At 53.4% G+C, this 17,439-nt stretch overlaps 2 protein-coding genes across 4 annotated transcripts in view; one reads left to right on the top strand and one right to left on the bottom strand.

Moving 5' to 3' along the window:
- Tmem63c (transmembrane protein 63C) overlaps positions 1-6,274 on the top strand; it is a 65,396-nt gene extending 59,122 nt beyond the window's left edge. For 2 of the 3 annotated variants that reach the window (XM_057782979.1, XM_057782980.1), the window contains 2 exons: positions 554-622; positions 3,710-6,274. In XM_057782979.1, the coding sequence (XP_057638962.1) occupies positions 554-622; positions 3,710-3,904 (264 nt within the window). In that variant the 3' untranslated portion in view covers positions 3,905-6,274. Of the gene's footprint in view, positions 1-553; positions 623-788 lie in introns of all 3 variants that reach the window. The other variant, XM_057782981.1, reaches the window with a different exon arrangement.
- Positions 6,275-12,360: 6,086 nt separating this feature from the next.
- Positions 12,361-17,226, bottom strand: Ngb (neuroglobin). Its single transcript, XM_057782865.1, has 4 exons — positions 16,671-17,226; positions 15,243-15,354; positions 14,557-14,676; positions 12,361-13,355 (listed from the first exon to the last, which is right to left on the bottom strand). Exons 1-4 carry the CDS (start codon positions 16,757-16,759, stop codon positions 13,221-13,223), a joined length of 456 nt encoding a protein of 151 aa, XP_057638848.1. The 5' UTR covers positions 16,760-17,226; the 3' UTR covers positions 12,361-13,220.
- Between the last annotated feature and the right edge of the window lie 213 nt (positions 17,227-17,439).

Raw genomic sequence — 17,439 nt, 5'->3', positions numbered from 1 at the left:
AGCGCATGCACGCGTGTGCGCGCACACACACGCACACCCTAATGCTATGATGTCACCAGGATCTGTTTGCACCTGTGCCACCCTGGAGGAGAAGGGTGGTAGGAAATCTGGGTACGGTTGATTGAGAATCCCTAGACAACTGATAGTCAGAGCAGAAACCCCACTCCAACTATGATTATTTCTCCCTTTATGGTTTTGGGAACAGAACATTCCAGAAGGGATTCTTGGCATCTCAATCATTTCCCTGTTTCTCCTGAGCTGCTGCCCTGCCTGCTGGTCTGGGGCTCTAGAGAGAAAAAGAGTTATCTGGGAGGTAGAGGTGGTGGCGCATGCCTTTAATCTCAGTGCTGGGGAGGCAGAGGCCAGCCTGGTCTACAGAGTGAGTTCCAGAACATCCAGGGCTGCACAGAGAAACCCTGTCTCGAATAAACAAAAAGAAAAGAAAAGGTTGAGGGGCAAGGTGGCAAGTCAGAGGCTCAGGTGTGGATAGAGGGCGGGAGGGGGTGAGGGTGAGCCTCCATCCTGTGATGCATCACCCTTCTCTCCTTGGCAGCCTGAGGAAGAAGCGGAGACTGTGTTTGATGTGGAGCCAAGCAGCACGACCTCCACACCCACCTCCCTTGTGAGTTACTGCTTCCACCCTGGGGACGAGTCAGGAGGGTGGGGCCTTGCAAGGGTGGCTCACTCCAACAACGTGGGGGGCACCAGTGTTTAGTGCCTACCCTGGGTACTGGGGAGGAGCCGGGACCCCTGGGCTCCCTCTTCTGACGCAGCAGGACTTGGCTCAGGTCCAAATGCTTCCGTGGCCCTGGCTGAAGAGTGGGGTGAGAAGAACCAGCTCTAGCTCAACAGTCAATAGAAGCCACCCAGAGAGGAGAGAGCCAGAGATGATGTACTCGAACAGGGAGGCCCAGCTCTCAGAATCCTCAACCGCGTAGATGCAGGGGCATGCTGGGGCTCAGCCTCAGGACCCAGGCTGCCTCCAGGGCACAGGCGTTGGCCAGAGCGGTGCAGACAGAGCTGCAAGGAGCTATTGATGGACCCAGTGAATGGTAAGGCAGGGGCAGCACCCGACTGATGAGCCCACCAGCCTGCCAAGAGCCGAGGCTGGACCCAGAGTCTGTGACCAGTGGACTGGGCAGAGGTGCCCATGCCCTTTGGCTTGCCTGGATGGCAGGAGCCCTCGCCCTCATCCCTACCACATGTGTTTATGCAATCATCTGTGCACGTATGATGCTGGGCATAGGCTCCTTCATACGTGTTAGGCATCTCCAGCAAGCACTGAAGAAGGGTGCCAGCAGTGGGGGCACTTGGGAGAAGCTTCCCCGAGAAGGGACCATGTCATGCAACTGGCGGAATGGGAGGAAAGGTTGCCAGGTGAAGCAGGGTGTGGGAAGAGCGTTGGAGGAAGAGGAAGAGCCTGGGCAAAAGCCAGAAGAGATGATCTGGAGTCCGTGAGGAAAACAGAAGACAGTGTTCAACATGGATATACAGAACATGCCTGTGGGCAGGGCCCACAAAGTCCAGAGGCCTTTTTTTTTTTCCCAGTGGTGTCAGAGTTGGGTCAAAGTTCATCAACATAGGCAGACCCACATGGCCATGCGCACAGACACAGATGTGTCAGAACCCTGGTTGGCCTGACTTGAAAGGAAAAAAAAATCAAAAACAAACCTTCCAGCCAATGACAAACTGTCTCTTGAGGGGAGGCAATGAAGAGACCAAGAACCAACCGGGGACAACTTTCTCTGACCAATAGGAGCTCTCTTGCTGTTAGCAGGGGAAATATAAAGAGCTCGAAGCTTGTTCTTTTCTCCTGGATTAATAAACTCCCATGGTCAGGGATTTTAATCCCCCAAACTTAATTAATCATTACCATTTTACTGGGTGGGAGATTGAGCACACGGCCAATGTTAGGTCAGTCCCACCCCGCAAGATCTACTAATTTAGACCCCAGCGTGCTGAGCAAGGATGTGGCCAGACAGGGTTTAAACAAAGTCCAGATAACTATAAAATCTGTGCTTTAAAAAAATATAATGAATAGAACTTACTATTTATGCATGTATTTATTTTTCGAGACAGGGTTTCCATGTGGGCCGCCTGGCCTCGAACTTCAGGCACGAGTGATTCTCCCGCTTCAGCTTCCAGAGTAGCAGGGCCTACACAGGCGCGAGGTGCTGTGCCTGGCTTAAGCCATTAAAAACCCTATACGTTTACGACAGTGGTATAAGAACATGGTAGGCAACGGTGGGAATGAAAAACAGAAGAGCAAGAATAAGGAAATAAAAGTTCACATTCCCACCACCCAGGGATGGTCACTGAGACACTGGTGTACATTCTTTTTTTTTTTTTTTTTTTTTTTTTTTGGTTTTTCGAGACAGGGTTTCTCTGTGGTTTTGGAGCCTGTCCTGGAACTAGCTCTGTAGACCAGGCTGGTCTCGAACTCACAGAGATCCGCCTGCCTCTGCCTCCCGAGTGCTGGGATTAAAGGCGTGCGCCACCATCGCCCGGCTACTGGTGTACATTCTTGAGCTAACTATGGATGCGTACATCTCTTCCAAGTATCTTATGCTTCTGTGGAATTCTACATGTCTATATGGGTTTCTGCTAAATACTGTGCATGCAGTTTTATAACCTGTGTAACTGTCAGTCTGTTGCCACATAGATGAATTTTGACCTCTTTGCCTACCCATATTCAAATAGCTCTTATTACCCATCTTTTTAAATAACTGGCTCAAACCCAGAACCAGTTGAGTATCTATGCTAGATTGGGACTTGAGAAGATCAAACCACTCCAGCAGGATGCCCCCACCTTCTGGATTTCTCTGACTCATCTTCCTGATATCTTCCAGCAGGTTCCTCTCCCTTCCCCACTCCCTGAAAGCTGGAGGCTTGAAAGGCTCACGTCCAATGCAGGGGCTAGAATGTATTACTAGAAGTGCCTTCACCTTGGAGACCTGTAACATCCCGTTCATTCTGTTAGTGCTGATGAGACAGACTACTGGGTGTGACGCCAGGCTTTCCCACTGTTCAGCTACCATTTTCTTTTTCGTGGTCAAAATGCCTATGGTGTGTGCTTTGGCAATATGTATGTGTCTAGCTATTTCACGGGATTGTTCCCTCATCAACTGGGGCTGGGTGTTTATACTGGAGGATGCAAGGGTTCTTTCTCTCCTGTAATTACTTACTTTCAAAGTAGGGAGTAGATTGAAAACCACTGCAAGCATTGACAGGTTGCCCTTTCCCCTGGCACTTCCTGTGTCTCTAATCTGCCCCCTTCCCCGCATTCCTGACACCAGCTGTCAGTGTGACAGGATGCAGCTAACACTCTGTTTCTAATCTGTGAATACAATGTAGCAAAACATACTAGCTGATAGATGAAGGTCTCTCCAGGGGGACACGAGGCCATCTCCCCCGAGATTCAGCCTGAGTGGGAACAGATAATGTGTGGAACGGATGTAGATGAGGCGTAAGAAAGCCTGCCACTGAACTAACCCTGGCCACTCCAAGGTAGTGAACAAGCTTCATCCCTAGGAGCTCACTGAATGACAAGAAGCAAGGCAGAGGAAATCAAGGCTGTGGGTAGTGGGGCAGAGAGGGCCCAGGGCTTGGAAGGGCAGAGGTGATGGGGTGGGTTTGAGGAGAGAGGGTATACTCTAGACCTTGCTCCCAATATGACCTTGCCTCATCTTCCCCTCTCTGTCCCGAGCAGCTGTACGTGGCCACTGTGCTACAGGAGCCGGAGTTGAACCTGACCCCCGCCTCCTCCCCAGCCCGGCACACCTATGGCACCATGAACAGCCAGCCAGAAGAGGGAGAAGAAGAGAGCGGTCTGAGGGCCTTTGCGAGGGAGCTGGACTCAGCTCGGTTCCAGGAAGGGCTGGAACTGGAGGGCCAGAGCCACTGATTAGGACTTCAGTCAGAGGGCCAGGGGAGAGCCTGGTAGGGGGAGACAGGAAGGAGCTCCCTTCCATAGACTTTGAGAAGCTCCTGATGGAGATGGCTGCTATCCTGTGGCCGTGTGACGAGCCGGGCCTTCCGGCCAGCTGGAAAGGGCAGGATGCTGGGAATCCTGAGGACTCTGGGATGGGGTGGAGGAAGCATACGCCATGTTTCTGGGAGTGGTAGCTGAAGCCCAGGACACAAGAGACTGGAGGCTGTGTTTCCTGCTGGCGTCCAGGGGATGCACGTATGCATAAGGGGAGAGGTAGGGAGGAGACCGCTGAAGGCCTTCTAGGGGCTTCAGCGCCCCACACTCCCGCTGCCCATCAAGGATGGTCACTCCACTGCCGTCTGAGCAGGCAAAGGTACGTGTACTGGGTCTTGTGGTTGAGGCCCAGGTGGCCATCTCATCACAGGTGTCTCTGCAGAGTATCTAGAAACTGTACCTCACCCCCTGAGCAAGGAGCAACCGGGACAACCCTGGGAAGAGACGGGGGCCTTCCCTGTTTCTCTGCCCTGCTATCTGCTTACAAGGGTAGTTACTGACAGTGACTCAAGCTTATTAAAGGAGACCTACGTGCATGTGGTGAAGGAAAACATGGCTGATCCTTGCTGGTTGATTTAAGGGTGTGTGTGTGTGTGTGTGTGTGTGTGTGTGTGTGTGTGTGTGTATAGAGTTCAGGAAACAGGGTCTTCTTTCCAAAACCGGGTCATGGAAATCAGACATACCTCTCTAAGTCCCAAGGATAAATGAGAAGATTCCCCCAAACCTAGAGGTGGCCACCAAGAACATCCTTTGCCTCATGGATTTGAGCGTTATGCTCCAGCATGGCCAAGGTTGGTGACAGCTCAACCCCTACCATCCCTCAGAAGGACCCTTATTCCTCTCTCAGGCAGCCCTGCCTGACCTTCAGAATGGTATACAGGTTAAGATGTCACCCCAGTCCTGCCAGGATTAGGTAAAATAGTAGTGATGGCTACATCACCGTGAAGAGACCCTTTGGTGGGCAAGTTGTTTTCCCGGGTCTGCCTCCAACTGGAGGAGCGAGCCTCTGCCTCTGCAATGCTGGCTACTCAGCACTTCTGCCTCTTAGGACAGGGCATTGCCAGCCCTGCCCTGAAGCCTGAACCGCCTGAACCAAGGGGTCTGCAGTGCTTGAGCCTGTGAAGCTCCTCCCCAGATATCTGGGTCGCTCTTTGCTGCACAGTTTCATTCCACCTCAGTGTCTCCATCCAGGCACATGGCTGCCCCGAACACAGATCACTTGGCCCTGCCTCTGCTCCACCTCTGCCCCCCACCCCAGCCCCACAGGTCCAAGCCTCACTCCAGGGCAGAAATGGTCGCTCAGGGGGGCAAGTAGTGTCACACTCCAGAACTTGGCCCCAAACCTTAGCAGGGTGATCTTTGCTGAGAGCTTGAGTCCACTGGGAGAGGCCACCTCCATTCCTTGTCAAGCCTGGAATAAGGGGCGGTGGGGAGGGGGGCAGTTACATACAGCCAGGCCCTTTGTACACGCCAGTGCCCCTGGGATTTCACCAACCAGGGAAAGAAACTTTTTCATAGAGTGGTCAGGGCCACTATCCAGCTCTGCCCAAAGTGTGGGTTTATTGGGCAGACCCCATGGTGTGTATTTGGTATGTAGTGATTTGGAACACAGCCAAAGCCAAAACTGGTGACAGCTCAGGCTGAAACTAAAGACCTTTTCTCTGGGCTCTGCTTGCCAGTGCCTGCCCCGGATCCCTGCAGCCCTGTCTGCTGCTGCTGGCTCTCCCTCCTACCCCTCCCACTGCAACCCATGGATGCTTCAGGTACAACAGGTCCTATAAACAACAGGGCCTATGGCTGGAGGGCCCCATCCTCCAAATTTGGGTCAAATGCTGCCTGGTTCTGATACAAGTGTTGGGCAACTAGTAGATTCCACTCTGCTCTTCCAGGAGCTGTCTTTGCAAGGTCACCAGAGCCCAGGCTCCTTCATCTTACACATGCAGCCCACTTCCAGGCCCTCCTCAGCACCTGCTGTCCCAGGCCATTGGTCATCACCCCACCCTAGCCTCCACCCTCAGTCCTTTCTGATCCCCTCTGGAGAGAGAGATGCCTCCCAGGAGACCCAGATGACACGGCCCCTAGAGGGGACCCTTGCTGGGCTTGGAGTAGCCAGCCTGCCTGTCCCCAAGTTGCCTCTGGAAGCCAAGTGCCTATCAACAGCATTGCATCCTCTGGGGGCCCTAGAGGGCCGTGGACTAACCATGGCCACTACCACTAAAGGAATGTGCCAGAATGCTGAACCTTCTTGTTATTAATGTATGATTGTGCCTTGAATAAACAAGTCCTCCTAATCAATGCTGGCCTGTGCCTCTGCCTCTGGCCAATAAGGCCTGCTCCACCTGGAAGGAGCCAGCGCTGTTAAGGGATGACCCCAGAATCACCAGGCTGGGGCACTGCATGACAAGTTACCTTAGGCCCCTTGCTGCCTCTTCTCCCCAAGGCCCTCCCTGGCCCCAGCCCTAGAGGGGAAGGGATAGGAGGAAGGAAAGGCCTGATAACTGTTGCCAGTTGGTTGAAGAGGCACAAAGCAACTCTGCCTCCTCCCTGTACAGCAAGAGAATGTCACCCCAGAGACCACTGCAGTAACAACCCTGGCTGCATGTTGTTGAGCCTCTATGTGGGCGACTGACCCAAGACAGCAGATAGGCTGATTTCAGGCGAACACCCCCAGGCAGAACCGCAGACAGGGCTCCTGCCTGTACCTGGGGATACAGAAAAGAGGTAGGCCACAGAGACAGGAAGTTTCAGGGAGGGTGGGGGACAGTCAGGTAGGCCTGGGCAGGACAAGAAGTAGCCTAAGAAAAGCTCTTGCACTTGTGGCAAGGGAGAGAAGCTAGTTCCCCGCCAGATGACAAACCTCTGGGCTAGGAGAGCTGAGTTCTGGTCTTCTTCACCCATGTGGCTGACACTAGGCTGTTACTTCATCCCCGGAGGAAGAGGGGGAAGACTTGAGTTCGACATGCGGCATAGAGCAGAATCAGCTGTGGTGGAAGACAGGCTAGGCTGGGGAGAGACAGCCTCCATCCCTGCGGCTCCCTGTGGGCACAGACAATAACCATCGTGGGTTAGGGGCCCACTATTGCCACCCTTACAGAGCCATCACCTTAAGCTCTTGGTCTGCCCATGGGCATGGGTTCAAAGCCCACTACAGCATGAGTCAGGGAATGAGACCAGGCCCCTTCCTCCTGTCTCCTCTCCCCTCAAAACAGGGGTTTCCATGATTTACAAGCTGCTTCAGGAAAGAGGGGTGTTGAGAAGGGCAGAAGGGGCAGGGTCTGCTCATTGCTTAGCAGGCTTGCGCTGTTGCAAGAGAGGGGCCTAGAATCCATGGCCTCCTATTGTACCAATCATCTCTCAGGGGTCTCTTCTTGAGGGCAGCAAGCCTCCAGCTTGCAGACATGGGCCATCCCTTGATTCTACTACCCTCTCAGGGGCTATTGCTCAGATGGACGCAAAAAGACCAGAACGAAGGCTGGAGGCAGACGCTCTGTAGCCCAATGTGGGGGTATGCTCAGAACGGGGGGGGGGGGGATTTGGATTTCCTTACTTAGCAGGCCAGGAGGACGGGGGGCCTAGAAGGTGGGTGCACCTGACTGGGGGTGGGACTAGGAATAAGGCAAGAGTGAGGCTTGATGCCCAGAATGCCAGTCACTGGACTGTGTCCACAGGGCAATGTAGCACCCAACCAAGTGCCGTCCTGGGCACCACCAGCCTGGGAGGAGCAGAAGACCTGAGGTTCCTTGCAACTCTCCCTGGAGGCCTTCGGTCAGAACAGATAGAGGAAAAAGCTCTTGGCCACCCTACCACTGCTGTCTCTGAGATGGCAACCTTGGTCTGTCCTGAGGAATAGGCTTGCTGGCCCAGCTGCAGGCTTCTAGGTCACTCAGTGGGAGGCCCTGGGACCTGAGGGAGCCGGGCTTCCAAGAAGACAAGCTCCCAGCTCTGCCCAGCAGAAACAGATTCTGAACATCTGCCAGCCTCTCGGCCTTGACAGCCTGCTCTCCGTCATCACCAAGCCTCTGTTCCAGTGCCAAGTAGGAGTCTCCCAAGTGGCCCACAGTCTCTGGGGTGGTACCTGGTCCCCTCTGTTACAGAAATCTGGTCCCCCCCCGCCCCGGCTGAGTCTAGCAGGCATAGGGGAGAACAATTCCCTCCTCAGGCCCCACACACTCTTGCAGACCTCCCCCACATCAGCCCAGGCTAGAACGAGAGATGGGTACAAATCCTGTCACACAGATCTAACTCAACAATAAATGTGGGTGTTATTTGGATCCGAGAGCCATATCCTGGTCCTCAGGGTCCCTTCTACTTTGTCAATTTCAGCAACTGTTTAAGGAATAGCCTCTTCTCTCTTCTCTAAACATAGCCCAGAGTGGTTTTCATGACAGCCTGCCCATTCCTAGGCAAGAGAAGGTTCCAAGCACAATAAACAACCCCGTTACATAATGGGATGCCAGGCAGGGTTAAGTGCTGTGAAGAAAGAACAGAACAAGATGAGAGGAGGGGATGCCTGGAGACGGGAGGGCATGTCTGCTCTCCGCGATTCAGGAGGAGCTCCCAGGGATGGGGTGCAGGAAGAGCTGAGGGTCTAGGAGAATCAGTGCCAGGCTCAGAGAGTAGCAAGGAGGCCAAAGCAGAGCGAGCAGGGAGAGGGGCAAGGCAAGTTCCGAGATGACAGAGGGCCTGGTGGGACTCTGCTAGGACTCCGGGCTTTCCTCTGGGGGTGTAGGCAGCTACCAGGGGATTCCCAACAGAAGAGTGACATGATTGTCTCATTTTCTTTTTTTTTTTTCAGATTATAAGATACACACTTTTTTTTTTTTTTATCGAGTCTGGCTCTATAGCCCAGATGGGTTTCATAAACTCTTCGGTCTTCTGAGTGCTAGGGTGACGTGTGGACCACCATCCCCTGCTATCATAATTATTTTTAAGTATATAGTTAAGCAACTGTTAAATATTTGTTATAATGTACAATCCTCACCCCCAGTCACCTTTGCAGCTTTTTACCTCTCAAGTGGGGGGCCTCTGTACCCATGGAACAGCTCCTTCCCCCTTTCCCCTTCCAGCCCCAGTAACTAAGGACACCCTCATACACTGAGGTGAATACCATGGCCAGTGGGGAGCAGAAATTCCAACTGGGACTCTGTGAGAGGTGATGTAGTCACTCAGGATGGGGCAAAGAATGAAGACAAAAGTGGAGTAGCATGCTGTCACAGGGGCCAAAGAGTCTTGTGTGGAGAGAGGTGGGTCAGGGAGCAATCCAGAAGCCAGGATAACACTAAGATCTTAACCAGAACAACTCGGTGATAGTAATACAGGAGGCAGAGAAGTCTGGGAAGAAGATGCCTGGAGCCGGGTGGTGGTGGCGCACGCCTTTAATCCCAGCACTTGGGAGGCAGAGGCAGGCGGATCTCTGTGAGTTCGAGATCAGCCTGGTCTACAAGAGCTAGTTCCAGGACAGGCTCCAAAACCACAGAGAAACCCTGTCTCGAAAAACCAAAAAAAAAAAAAAAAAAAGAAGATGCCTGGGACATGGTGCATCTGGTCATGCTACGTTCGGGATATGACTGGCTGGATATGGAAGTTAGGCTGGGGACCTTTAAACCTTAGGGTCATTTAGGCTGATGTTTAAGGCACTGGCCAAGACTGCGAAGAGAGAAAGCATGGTTGAAGAGGAAGCCCAGAGGCCAACACACAGAGGAGAGAAGGAACTGCAAGGCAGTGGGAGGGGCTATGATGAGGACCTGAAGAAGAGGAGGGGCTCAGTGAGGAAGGAGGGAGCCGCAGGGCTCACCACTCACGACATAACTGTGACAGACCACCACAAAACATCAGCCAAGTGGAGGATGCTGGTCATACTATCAAAGGACGACCTGGTTTCTCCCATAAGACAATGGAAAAGAAAAAGGAGAGGGAGGAGCCGGTACAGATGGAAAGACTTGAAAGACTTAACCAAATGCAAAGCATGGACCAGATGCAGACAGATTCTGAGACATTAGGGGAGCTGGAATCCAGACAGGGATGCTCTAGCGCCTCCCCCTGCTATCATAATTATTTTTCTAGCAAAGAGAAAGCAGGGAAGGGCCAGTCTTGAGGTGGTGCTAGATGGGAGTCCATGTGGCCTCAGGATTCCCTGGATTTTTGCAGCTGGTAGTGTCTTTTCATAATAAGTTTAAACATTAAGGACTGATCAACTCTAAGTCCTGCTAAGCAGAACAGCTAGAGAAAGGCTAGGACATGACCCCTGAGCTGAACAAGATGCAAGGTGACTTCAATCAGAGCAGAGAGTGGGGACAAAATCTGGCTGTGCTAAGTCCCCATTCACTTATAAAGTTTGGAAATGAACACAGGAGCCAGAAGGCTACTCTTTTGAAGAATTTTGCTAACCAAGGAATGAAAAGGAGTGGGAACTAGAGAGGGAGGAGGAGGGGCAGCTCTTTCACAGACATAGACATGGAAGCGTAGTGTATTTGAGGTCAAGCACCTATGTGTGCTGGCTCAAGACATGCGTCAGAGAAGTGTTGTTTTCTCCTCAGCTTAGTGGTCATGCCTGAATCTACTGATATTTTAACTACTCTCTGTGCCCCATGGCCCCACAGTCAACACCCCACCACTCAGACCAAGGCCTGGCCAAGGCCACCAAATGTAGGTTTTAACTAACTCTCTAATGTTCTAATTACCAATAAAGATTCAGGAGTCAGCTGTTGGGGTGAAAACCTGCTAGGTCAGAGAAGCCGAGAAGCAACCAACTGATCTTGGGCTGGAGACCCAGTAAGAGAAGCATCTCTCCACGTGTCCCGAAACAAAAAGACCATGAATCTCTTAAGAGTCTTTCTACACCATCCTGTGCGTCTCTCTATCCCTCTTCCTGGCTCCTCCATCCTCTCTATGGCTAATTCCTGTCAGCTGGTCACTGGCTCCACTCCCTGATCCAAGGTTAATTTTATTAACAGAGTCTCGGAGTTTCACAGTATGATCAGATATCCTGCAATAGAGAAGACTGTTTGACCCTGCTAAGCCAGTTCGTCCTGGTCACCCGAGTGGGCATCATTAGACCGGCATAGATTAACTGTCAGTAGGTCACATGGGGAGGACAGGTTGGGAGGGGACAAGATCCTGGACCACTGCAGTCTGCTGGCCTGGAAGAAATGCTTTCTGTGCAACAGTGGGGACAGGATTTCCAGCAGGATACCCAGATCAATGTCTGCAGCCCCCTGCAGCTCCCCAAGCCCTACCACTGGAGCTGAGCAAAGAAGACTGCCCAGCTGACAGCATGCACCCCCAGCTGGCACCAGCTGCCCCCTGTCTGTACTGAAAAGGAGAAGCCTCAGAATAGGGCAGTTGCCCTAAGTCAGGAAAGCTGCCCAGGCAGCTGCAGTCCTGGAGCCTCTGGGAGAACCAAGCCACCTGCTCATGCAATGCTTACTTTTCATGCTGTACTCTTCCATTAGGTTCCGAAGTGTCCCCGACCCCAGACCCATGGGCTACTTCCCTTGAGGAATAAGCACGCTGTGTGTCATATGTGACTCTTATTTATCTTTGTGTTACTAGGACAAAGTTTGACAGAAACAACATAGGAGGAAATATTCATTACATCTCGTGGTTTCAGAGGATCTCAGGCCATCACAGCAGGAGCACAAGGCAGAGTTCCTGGTGGACCAGGAAGGGTGGGACCAGAACCAGGGATCAGGTCCCACATTCGAGGCGCCCTTAGTGCCTATTTGACCAACCAGATCCCACCTTCTAAAGGTCCCACAGTCTTCAAAATTGTCACAAGCTAGGCAGCAAGCATTCAAAACTGTCCCACTCAAATACAAACCACTCCCTCCCCAAGCACAAATACTAGAGAAGGTTATATCACTTCCAAACTGAGCTCTAAGCAGCAACTGAGAGACAGGGTCTTTTCACTCGTGTGTTCAGCACAGGGCCTTCAAGGCCACTGTGAACTCTGCTTTAAACTGGTTAATGACTGAGCATGGGGAACGTGTGGATACCTGGAGATGGGCGTAGCATGTGTGGAAGTGTTCCCAGTATCCACACAGGCTACTGTTAGAACTGTCCCCTGTCCCATCTGTTTAAGGGAAGCTGGTTTAAGTGTGTGCCCAGAGAAGAGAACTGGATTTGGTGGCCTCATAGCCAGTCTGAACCCCAAAACCACGACAGCTCCACCACCACCGCTGCCTCCGGCCTTCCCTTCCAGACTTCCTTTTCCACCTGCTCAGGCCTTGGTCCTGCCGACCCCAGCACCCCAATCCTGATCTGAGCCCCAGGACTCTGTAGCCCCATCTGGCACAAGTCAAGGCCCACAGAAAGACCAGGCATGGAGGGTCAGCACACAGGACATGTTTATTTCTTGTGAGCTTACAGAACCGTGACATAGAGCAAGAAAGTGTGGATGACTGGGGACAGGAACAAAGGCCTTTCCCACGGTATTCTCCCCTGCTTCTCTGCCCAGGCACACGTTCACCTCAAGGGTTAAACACAGAGTTAGGCGCCCGCAGCTGGAGGGAGCAGAGAGAGCAGAAGAGGGTGGGGAGACAAGATTCAGCCCTGCTAGACTAGGTCCTGCAGCTCAGGGCCATGTGGAATGAGGTCACTCCTCCTTGCCCTACTAGCCTCTCAGTTCTGTCTGGCCAGCTTGGTCTCACCCCCAGAACGAACACTGGGGTGCTTCTACCAGAAACGCTGAACCAAGGGCATGGGAAGTTTTGTATGGGACATCTGAGCAGCTGAGACCTGGGGCCACTGCCACAGAAGAACACCATCTTCCCTGCTCCTCTTGCCTGAGATCCCCAGCCACACTGAAGCTGGTCCTTCTCTTCATTTTTGGAAAGTAAACAGCCTGGACAGCCTGGCAGGAAAGCATCGGAGAGACTGAGCAGACGGGTAGAAGGTTCTAGAAGCCAAGTCACTTTACCGTCACCGTGATTGAGGCTTCTCTGAGAAGAACTCCCATGCCACTTTACTACCCAAACTGTTTTTGTCTCATGGGGAGAGCTAACCAGGCATGATGGGGTTGCACCTATGGGGAGGAGGGGAGCCCGAAGGCCCCTCTGGAGGGAAGACCCCACCTCTCTGCAGTTGACCAGGAACTGAGACAGAGTCCTCTCCCATCACCTCTCTAGGATGGCCAAGGGAACAGAGGCCAAGGTGCAGGGAAGCCCTGGGGGAGGGGCTGAGGCTACCACAGACAGATCAACAGACAGACAAGAAGGTGAGGACACTGGCTCTTCTCTCACTCCCCGTCCCAGCCTCGGCTCATGGCTCGCACCACAGCTCCGTAGAGTTGGCTCCAGGCAGCCTTTGTGGCCGGTGTGAAGTCAGGACCCAGGCACTTCTCCAGCATGTAGAGCAAGGACTCACCCACTGTCTGCGGAAGCAAGCCGTACTTAGTCATGGGAAAGCCGGAAAGCGTCACTCCATTTACAGGGGAGAAAGCTGAAGCCCTGGGCCAGAAAGGGTACACAGGCTTTTCTTCTCTTCTACACAGGGCTCACGCTTCCCAAGCAGGTCCCGAATGTAACCTTGAGCATCACCCTGTGCCCAACTTTCCCTCGAGCTGTGAGGATGTTCGGTAGATACAGCATTCATCTCACTCCAGTCTTTGCAACCACCCCATGAGAGGAGCCTGTGCATTGCCTGGAAACCACTCAGACCCAACTATGCCAGCGCCTGCAGATCACAGTTTCCCCACCTGCAAGGCAGCCGTGAGATTAAAAAGCCTTTATTACGCAGTCAGGTAGGCGAGAGTTCACATTCTGACCAGCACTCATGGCCTGGATGGTCAGGCGCAGTGCATGTCGTGTCGTCCGTGGTCCCCCACCCCTGAGAGTCTCAACTGTTTCACGAGTAAAACGGAGAACAAAACCCCAGGTTCTGCGAAAGCTCTCTCAGCACGGCAGCTGCGCACAGTGTGCCTTATCCAGCAACTGAAATGAGGTTTGTTTATCCCACGTGGATTTCTGAATCTCTCCTAAGGATCAGGCACTGTGAAAATGCCCAGATGGAAAGGCAATTAAGACCACCCCTTGTGACTGGGTCTAGCCAGTGGGACGTTAGTGACAGTGGTGCCAGCAGAGGTTTTATAAGCTCTTGCCCACTGAGGCTTGGTTTCCTGGTAGCAGTCCTCCTTTGCTGAGATTTAGCTAGCATGAGGGAGGTTTAAAAGCTCACAGGTTCCCTTAGACATCCTAGCCCCAGTGAAGCTGGACTCAGCACAGAGGGGATTCCAACCAGACTCCAGAGGACGAATTAAATCTAGCCACAAGGACTCAGAAACTGCTTTAAGGGAGGACTCTGGAGGTGGTGTGATACCTATGGCAAGATGTTCTAATCAACCCATGCCAAGGGCCTCCAGGCCTTCTTAAAGGAGCCGTATTAAAGAGAACTCTGAGACTCTGAGGGGTTGGGTCAGTGTCAGTCACGTAGCAGGCAAGTCACTAAAGCAAGCCTCTATTTCTGGTCATCTGAGGAAGTGGCAATGTGGAGGAGGGCCAATGGATTTTGGTGGGGGGTGGCTGGGAGAGAGCGGCGCCTGCAGCTCTGGAGCAAGAGAGTATCCCACTACCCACCGAGAAGGAGCCGAGCCTCACTCCCACAGCCCGGTGCTTCTTGCCCAAGCCGGCCAGGTACTCCTCCAGAGAAGACAGGTCCTCCACATTGGTCACTGCAGCATCAATCACCAGCATCACCTGTGAGGCATACAGAGGGCCCAACACAATCCTACCGCCTTCCCACCGCAGCCTAGAGCCCAGACTTCTCAACCAACGAGGCTTTTAGAATGCTGTTGCCCAGGAGCCGAGGTGACAAACGGCCAAAGTCTGCAGACAGTAAGCACTCGGTATGTGGCAGCTCGACGACCAAAATTCTGTTTTGAGGATTTCAAAACCCGCGACCCACGTGCAGAACACAATACTGCCTGCCCAGGACAGGGCGAACTGAGGCGGTGGGGATTATGAGCCCAGCCTAGTTTTCATAGGCAGGCGGCTCTAATTGATCAAGATCCAGTGATACCATCCATGGGAGCCAGAGGACAGGACTGGGAGCCATGTACCAGGCTGGGGCCAGTGGCTTGAGAACAGAATGGGGGAGGAGGCTGGGTCCAGTCCAGAGAGACAGGAATGGGGTGTGTGTGTGTGTGTGTGTGTGTGTGTGTGTGTGTGTGTGTGTGAAGGCTGTTTTCCATATCCCAATTCCCTTCTTGCCTACCAAGACAATGTTCTGCAGATTTGAGACCTCGTGGCTCCGCATCCCTCACCTTCCTAATGTGGTCCAGGAATTCTGGGGAAGAGAGACAGTCTTCAGGGCTGGAGAACTGGCGGCCGTTGTATTGGAAGAGAGGCAGCAGGTCCGGTTCCAGGGTGAAGAGCCTGCGGGTTGGGGGCAGGGTCATGGGCAGTGAGCAACAATGGAGCAGACTCTGGCAGTTCAGAAGGACGCAGTACATTCCTAACGAGGCACTCCAGCTTAGTCAGCATCCCTGCATCCCTTTTCTGGGCACCCTCCAGAGGACACTGTGTCCCCAACCTCTCACATTACCTGGCAGACCATAGCTCCTCCCTAGACAACTGAGGGGCTGAGTTTGGGACAAGGAGAAATCTCAAACCAAAAATCTAGGGGGAAATTTCCCTTTTGGATCAAAGCTTCCCAATGTCCTCAGATATGAAGAGGCTTAGCTGCGTGATGACAAGAACACAGCCTTGTACACTGAGCACTACGCATTATTAGCTAACTGGAGTATGTATCTCCCATTCTTTTAATCAGTGGCTTCAGAGGTGGAAACAGAAGCTCAGAGAGGCTAAGCAAGCTGCCTAAGTCACACAGTAAAGCCATAGTGGGTACCGGAGTAGCGGGGTGAGGGAATGGGGAGTTGGGGGAGGGGTGAGGAGAGTTTGAAGAAATACAGTTAGCACAGCCTCACTGGGGAGAGCTTGCATTTTTATGTCACTTTGTGTGTGTGTATGTGTGAGTGTAACTGAATTTATTCCCTTTTCATCTGCAAGAGGTTTTGCAAAAGTCTTGTTCTGAGATTTTGGATGGGCCTAGGGATCTGCGATGAGAGAGGGAGTGTGGCTCTGTGGTGTTGGCAGAGCTCAAGGTGAGGCTGAAAACCACCCATCCTCTCCCTCTCTTCCGGGTGGTGAGAGTGGATGCCTGTCGCCCGTCTTCTGGAGCTTCTCTGGTTCTAAGCCTGTGTTTTCCTCAGAAGGGTTCATCTTGCTGGTGACTGGGCGTGAGCTCGCCTGGGCCAGGACAATGTGGCCTCCTTCCACTCGAGGAGGGGTGGATGGGCGTGGAAGTCTGTCCCACCTATCTAGGTGCCTGCACACCCCAGCTGACCTTCGGGTCACTCATCTCCTGCTGGCCCAGCTGCTGTGAGCGACCCTGCAGTCACTACCCATTGGGATATCACAGGGTAGAGCAGGGGGCACTGCATCCACCTGCCCGGTCGGTGGGTGAGGGTAAGGGACCCCAGCAGCCCCCAATCAGTTCAGGTGGGAGCCGCTAACAGGGAAGAACAGATGGGACGGCACCACCTGTCGCAACGCACACACCCCTCTCTCCGGAGCACCACTGTAAACCGGAGGCGCGCGGGGAGGGGGGGGAGCGTTTCTGTTCCTCTCGTGACAAGTCCACTGCTGCCACTCACCCCTCCACTCGCACCCTGGGGCCCAGTAGCGCTCACCTGGAGAACAGGACAGTGCCATGTTCCAGAGGGCTGTGGCTGACCGCCCGCCAGCTCTGCCGGATTAGCTCCAGCTCTGGGCGCTCCATGCTTTCCCCGAGAGATGAGAGATGCGGGACGCAGGGATGGGACCCTCAGGGCTTGGGCGCAGTCACCGCACGTGCAGCGCCATCTCCGGAGCGACGCGGGGGGAGCGGAGGAAGAGGGAAGGGAGGTCTCCAGGCCCAGTCCGGCGGGGCTCAACAACCGCTTCGCTGGTCCAGCAGAGAGGATGCGCACCCGCTGGCGCTTCCGGGGGACCCTGCTCGAGCAGTTGCGCCCTGTGCCCCGAAGCTCCCAGAGAACCGCCCTTTAAAGCTATGGTGGTTTCCACCCCCTCTGACTTAGAGAGGCTTGTGCACTCCCTCCGTAACCGCCTTAGGCAGGGACGACCCGAGGCCTGGGAAATGTCCAGGCTTCAGAGCCTAACAGAAATTGCTGAACCTCTGGGCTTGTTTCACTCTTGAAAACTAGCAGAGCTACTACTTATCTGGGCTGGCCTAGTGGCACGTGCGCGTAATCTCCGTACTGAGAGGCCTGAGGAGCAGGAAGATGAGAGGGTGAAGTTAGCCTGGGCTTCAGAGATTGATTGCCTCACCACCCATCCACTAATAATCACTTCCTATTTCTGAGGAAGAGCCCAGGAGCACAGCGTTCAAAGTGAGTTCCAGCTCCCCACAGGAAAACTCTTGGACTTGCCATCCCCGGGGCCCGTGCTTTCTGCTCACAA

This window comes from Chionomys nivalis, chromosome 10, assembly GCF_950005125.1.
Source record: "Chionomys nivalis chromosome 10, mChiNiv1.1, whole genome shotgun sequence".
NCBI classification, from domain to species: Eukaryota; Metazoa; Chordata; class Mammalia; order Rodentia; family Cricetidae; genus Chionomys; species Chionomys nivalis.
The sequence above is the reverse complement of the archived record's forward strand: the minus strand, read 5'-3'. Positions and strand labels throughout refer to the sequence as shown.

Coding starts and splice junctions, on each gene's coding strand:
- Ngb (XM_057782865.1), bottom strand. CDS start 16,759: ATGGAGCGCCCAGAGCTGGAGCTAATCCGGCAGAGCTGGCGGGCGGTC. Junction 15,355..16,670: donor GGCACTGTCCTGTTCTCCAG/GTGAGCGCTACT, acceptor CCCAACCCGCAG/GCTCTTCACCCTGGAACCGG. Junction 14,677..15,242: donor TCCTGGACCACATTAGGAAG/GTGAGGGATGCG, acceptor TATGCCTCACAG/GTGATGCTGGTGATTGATGC.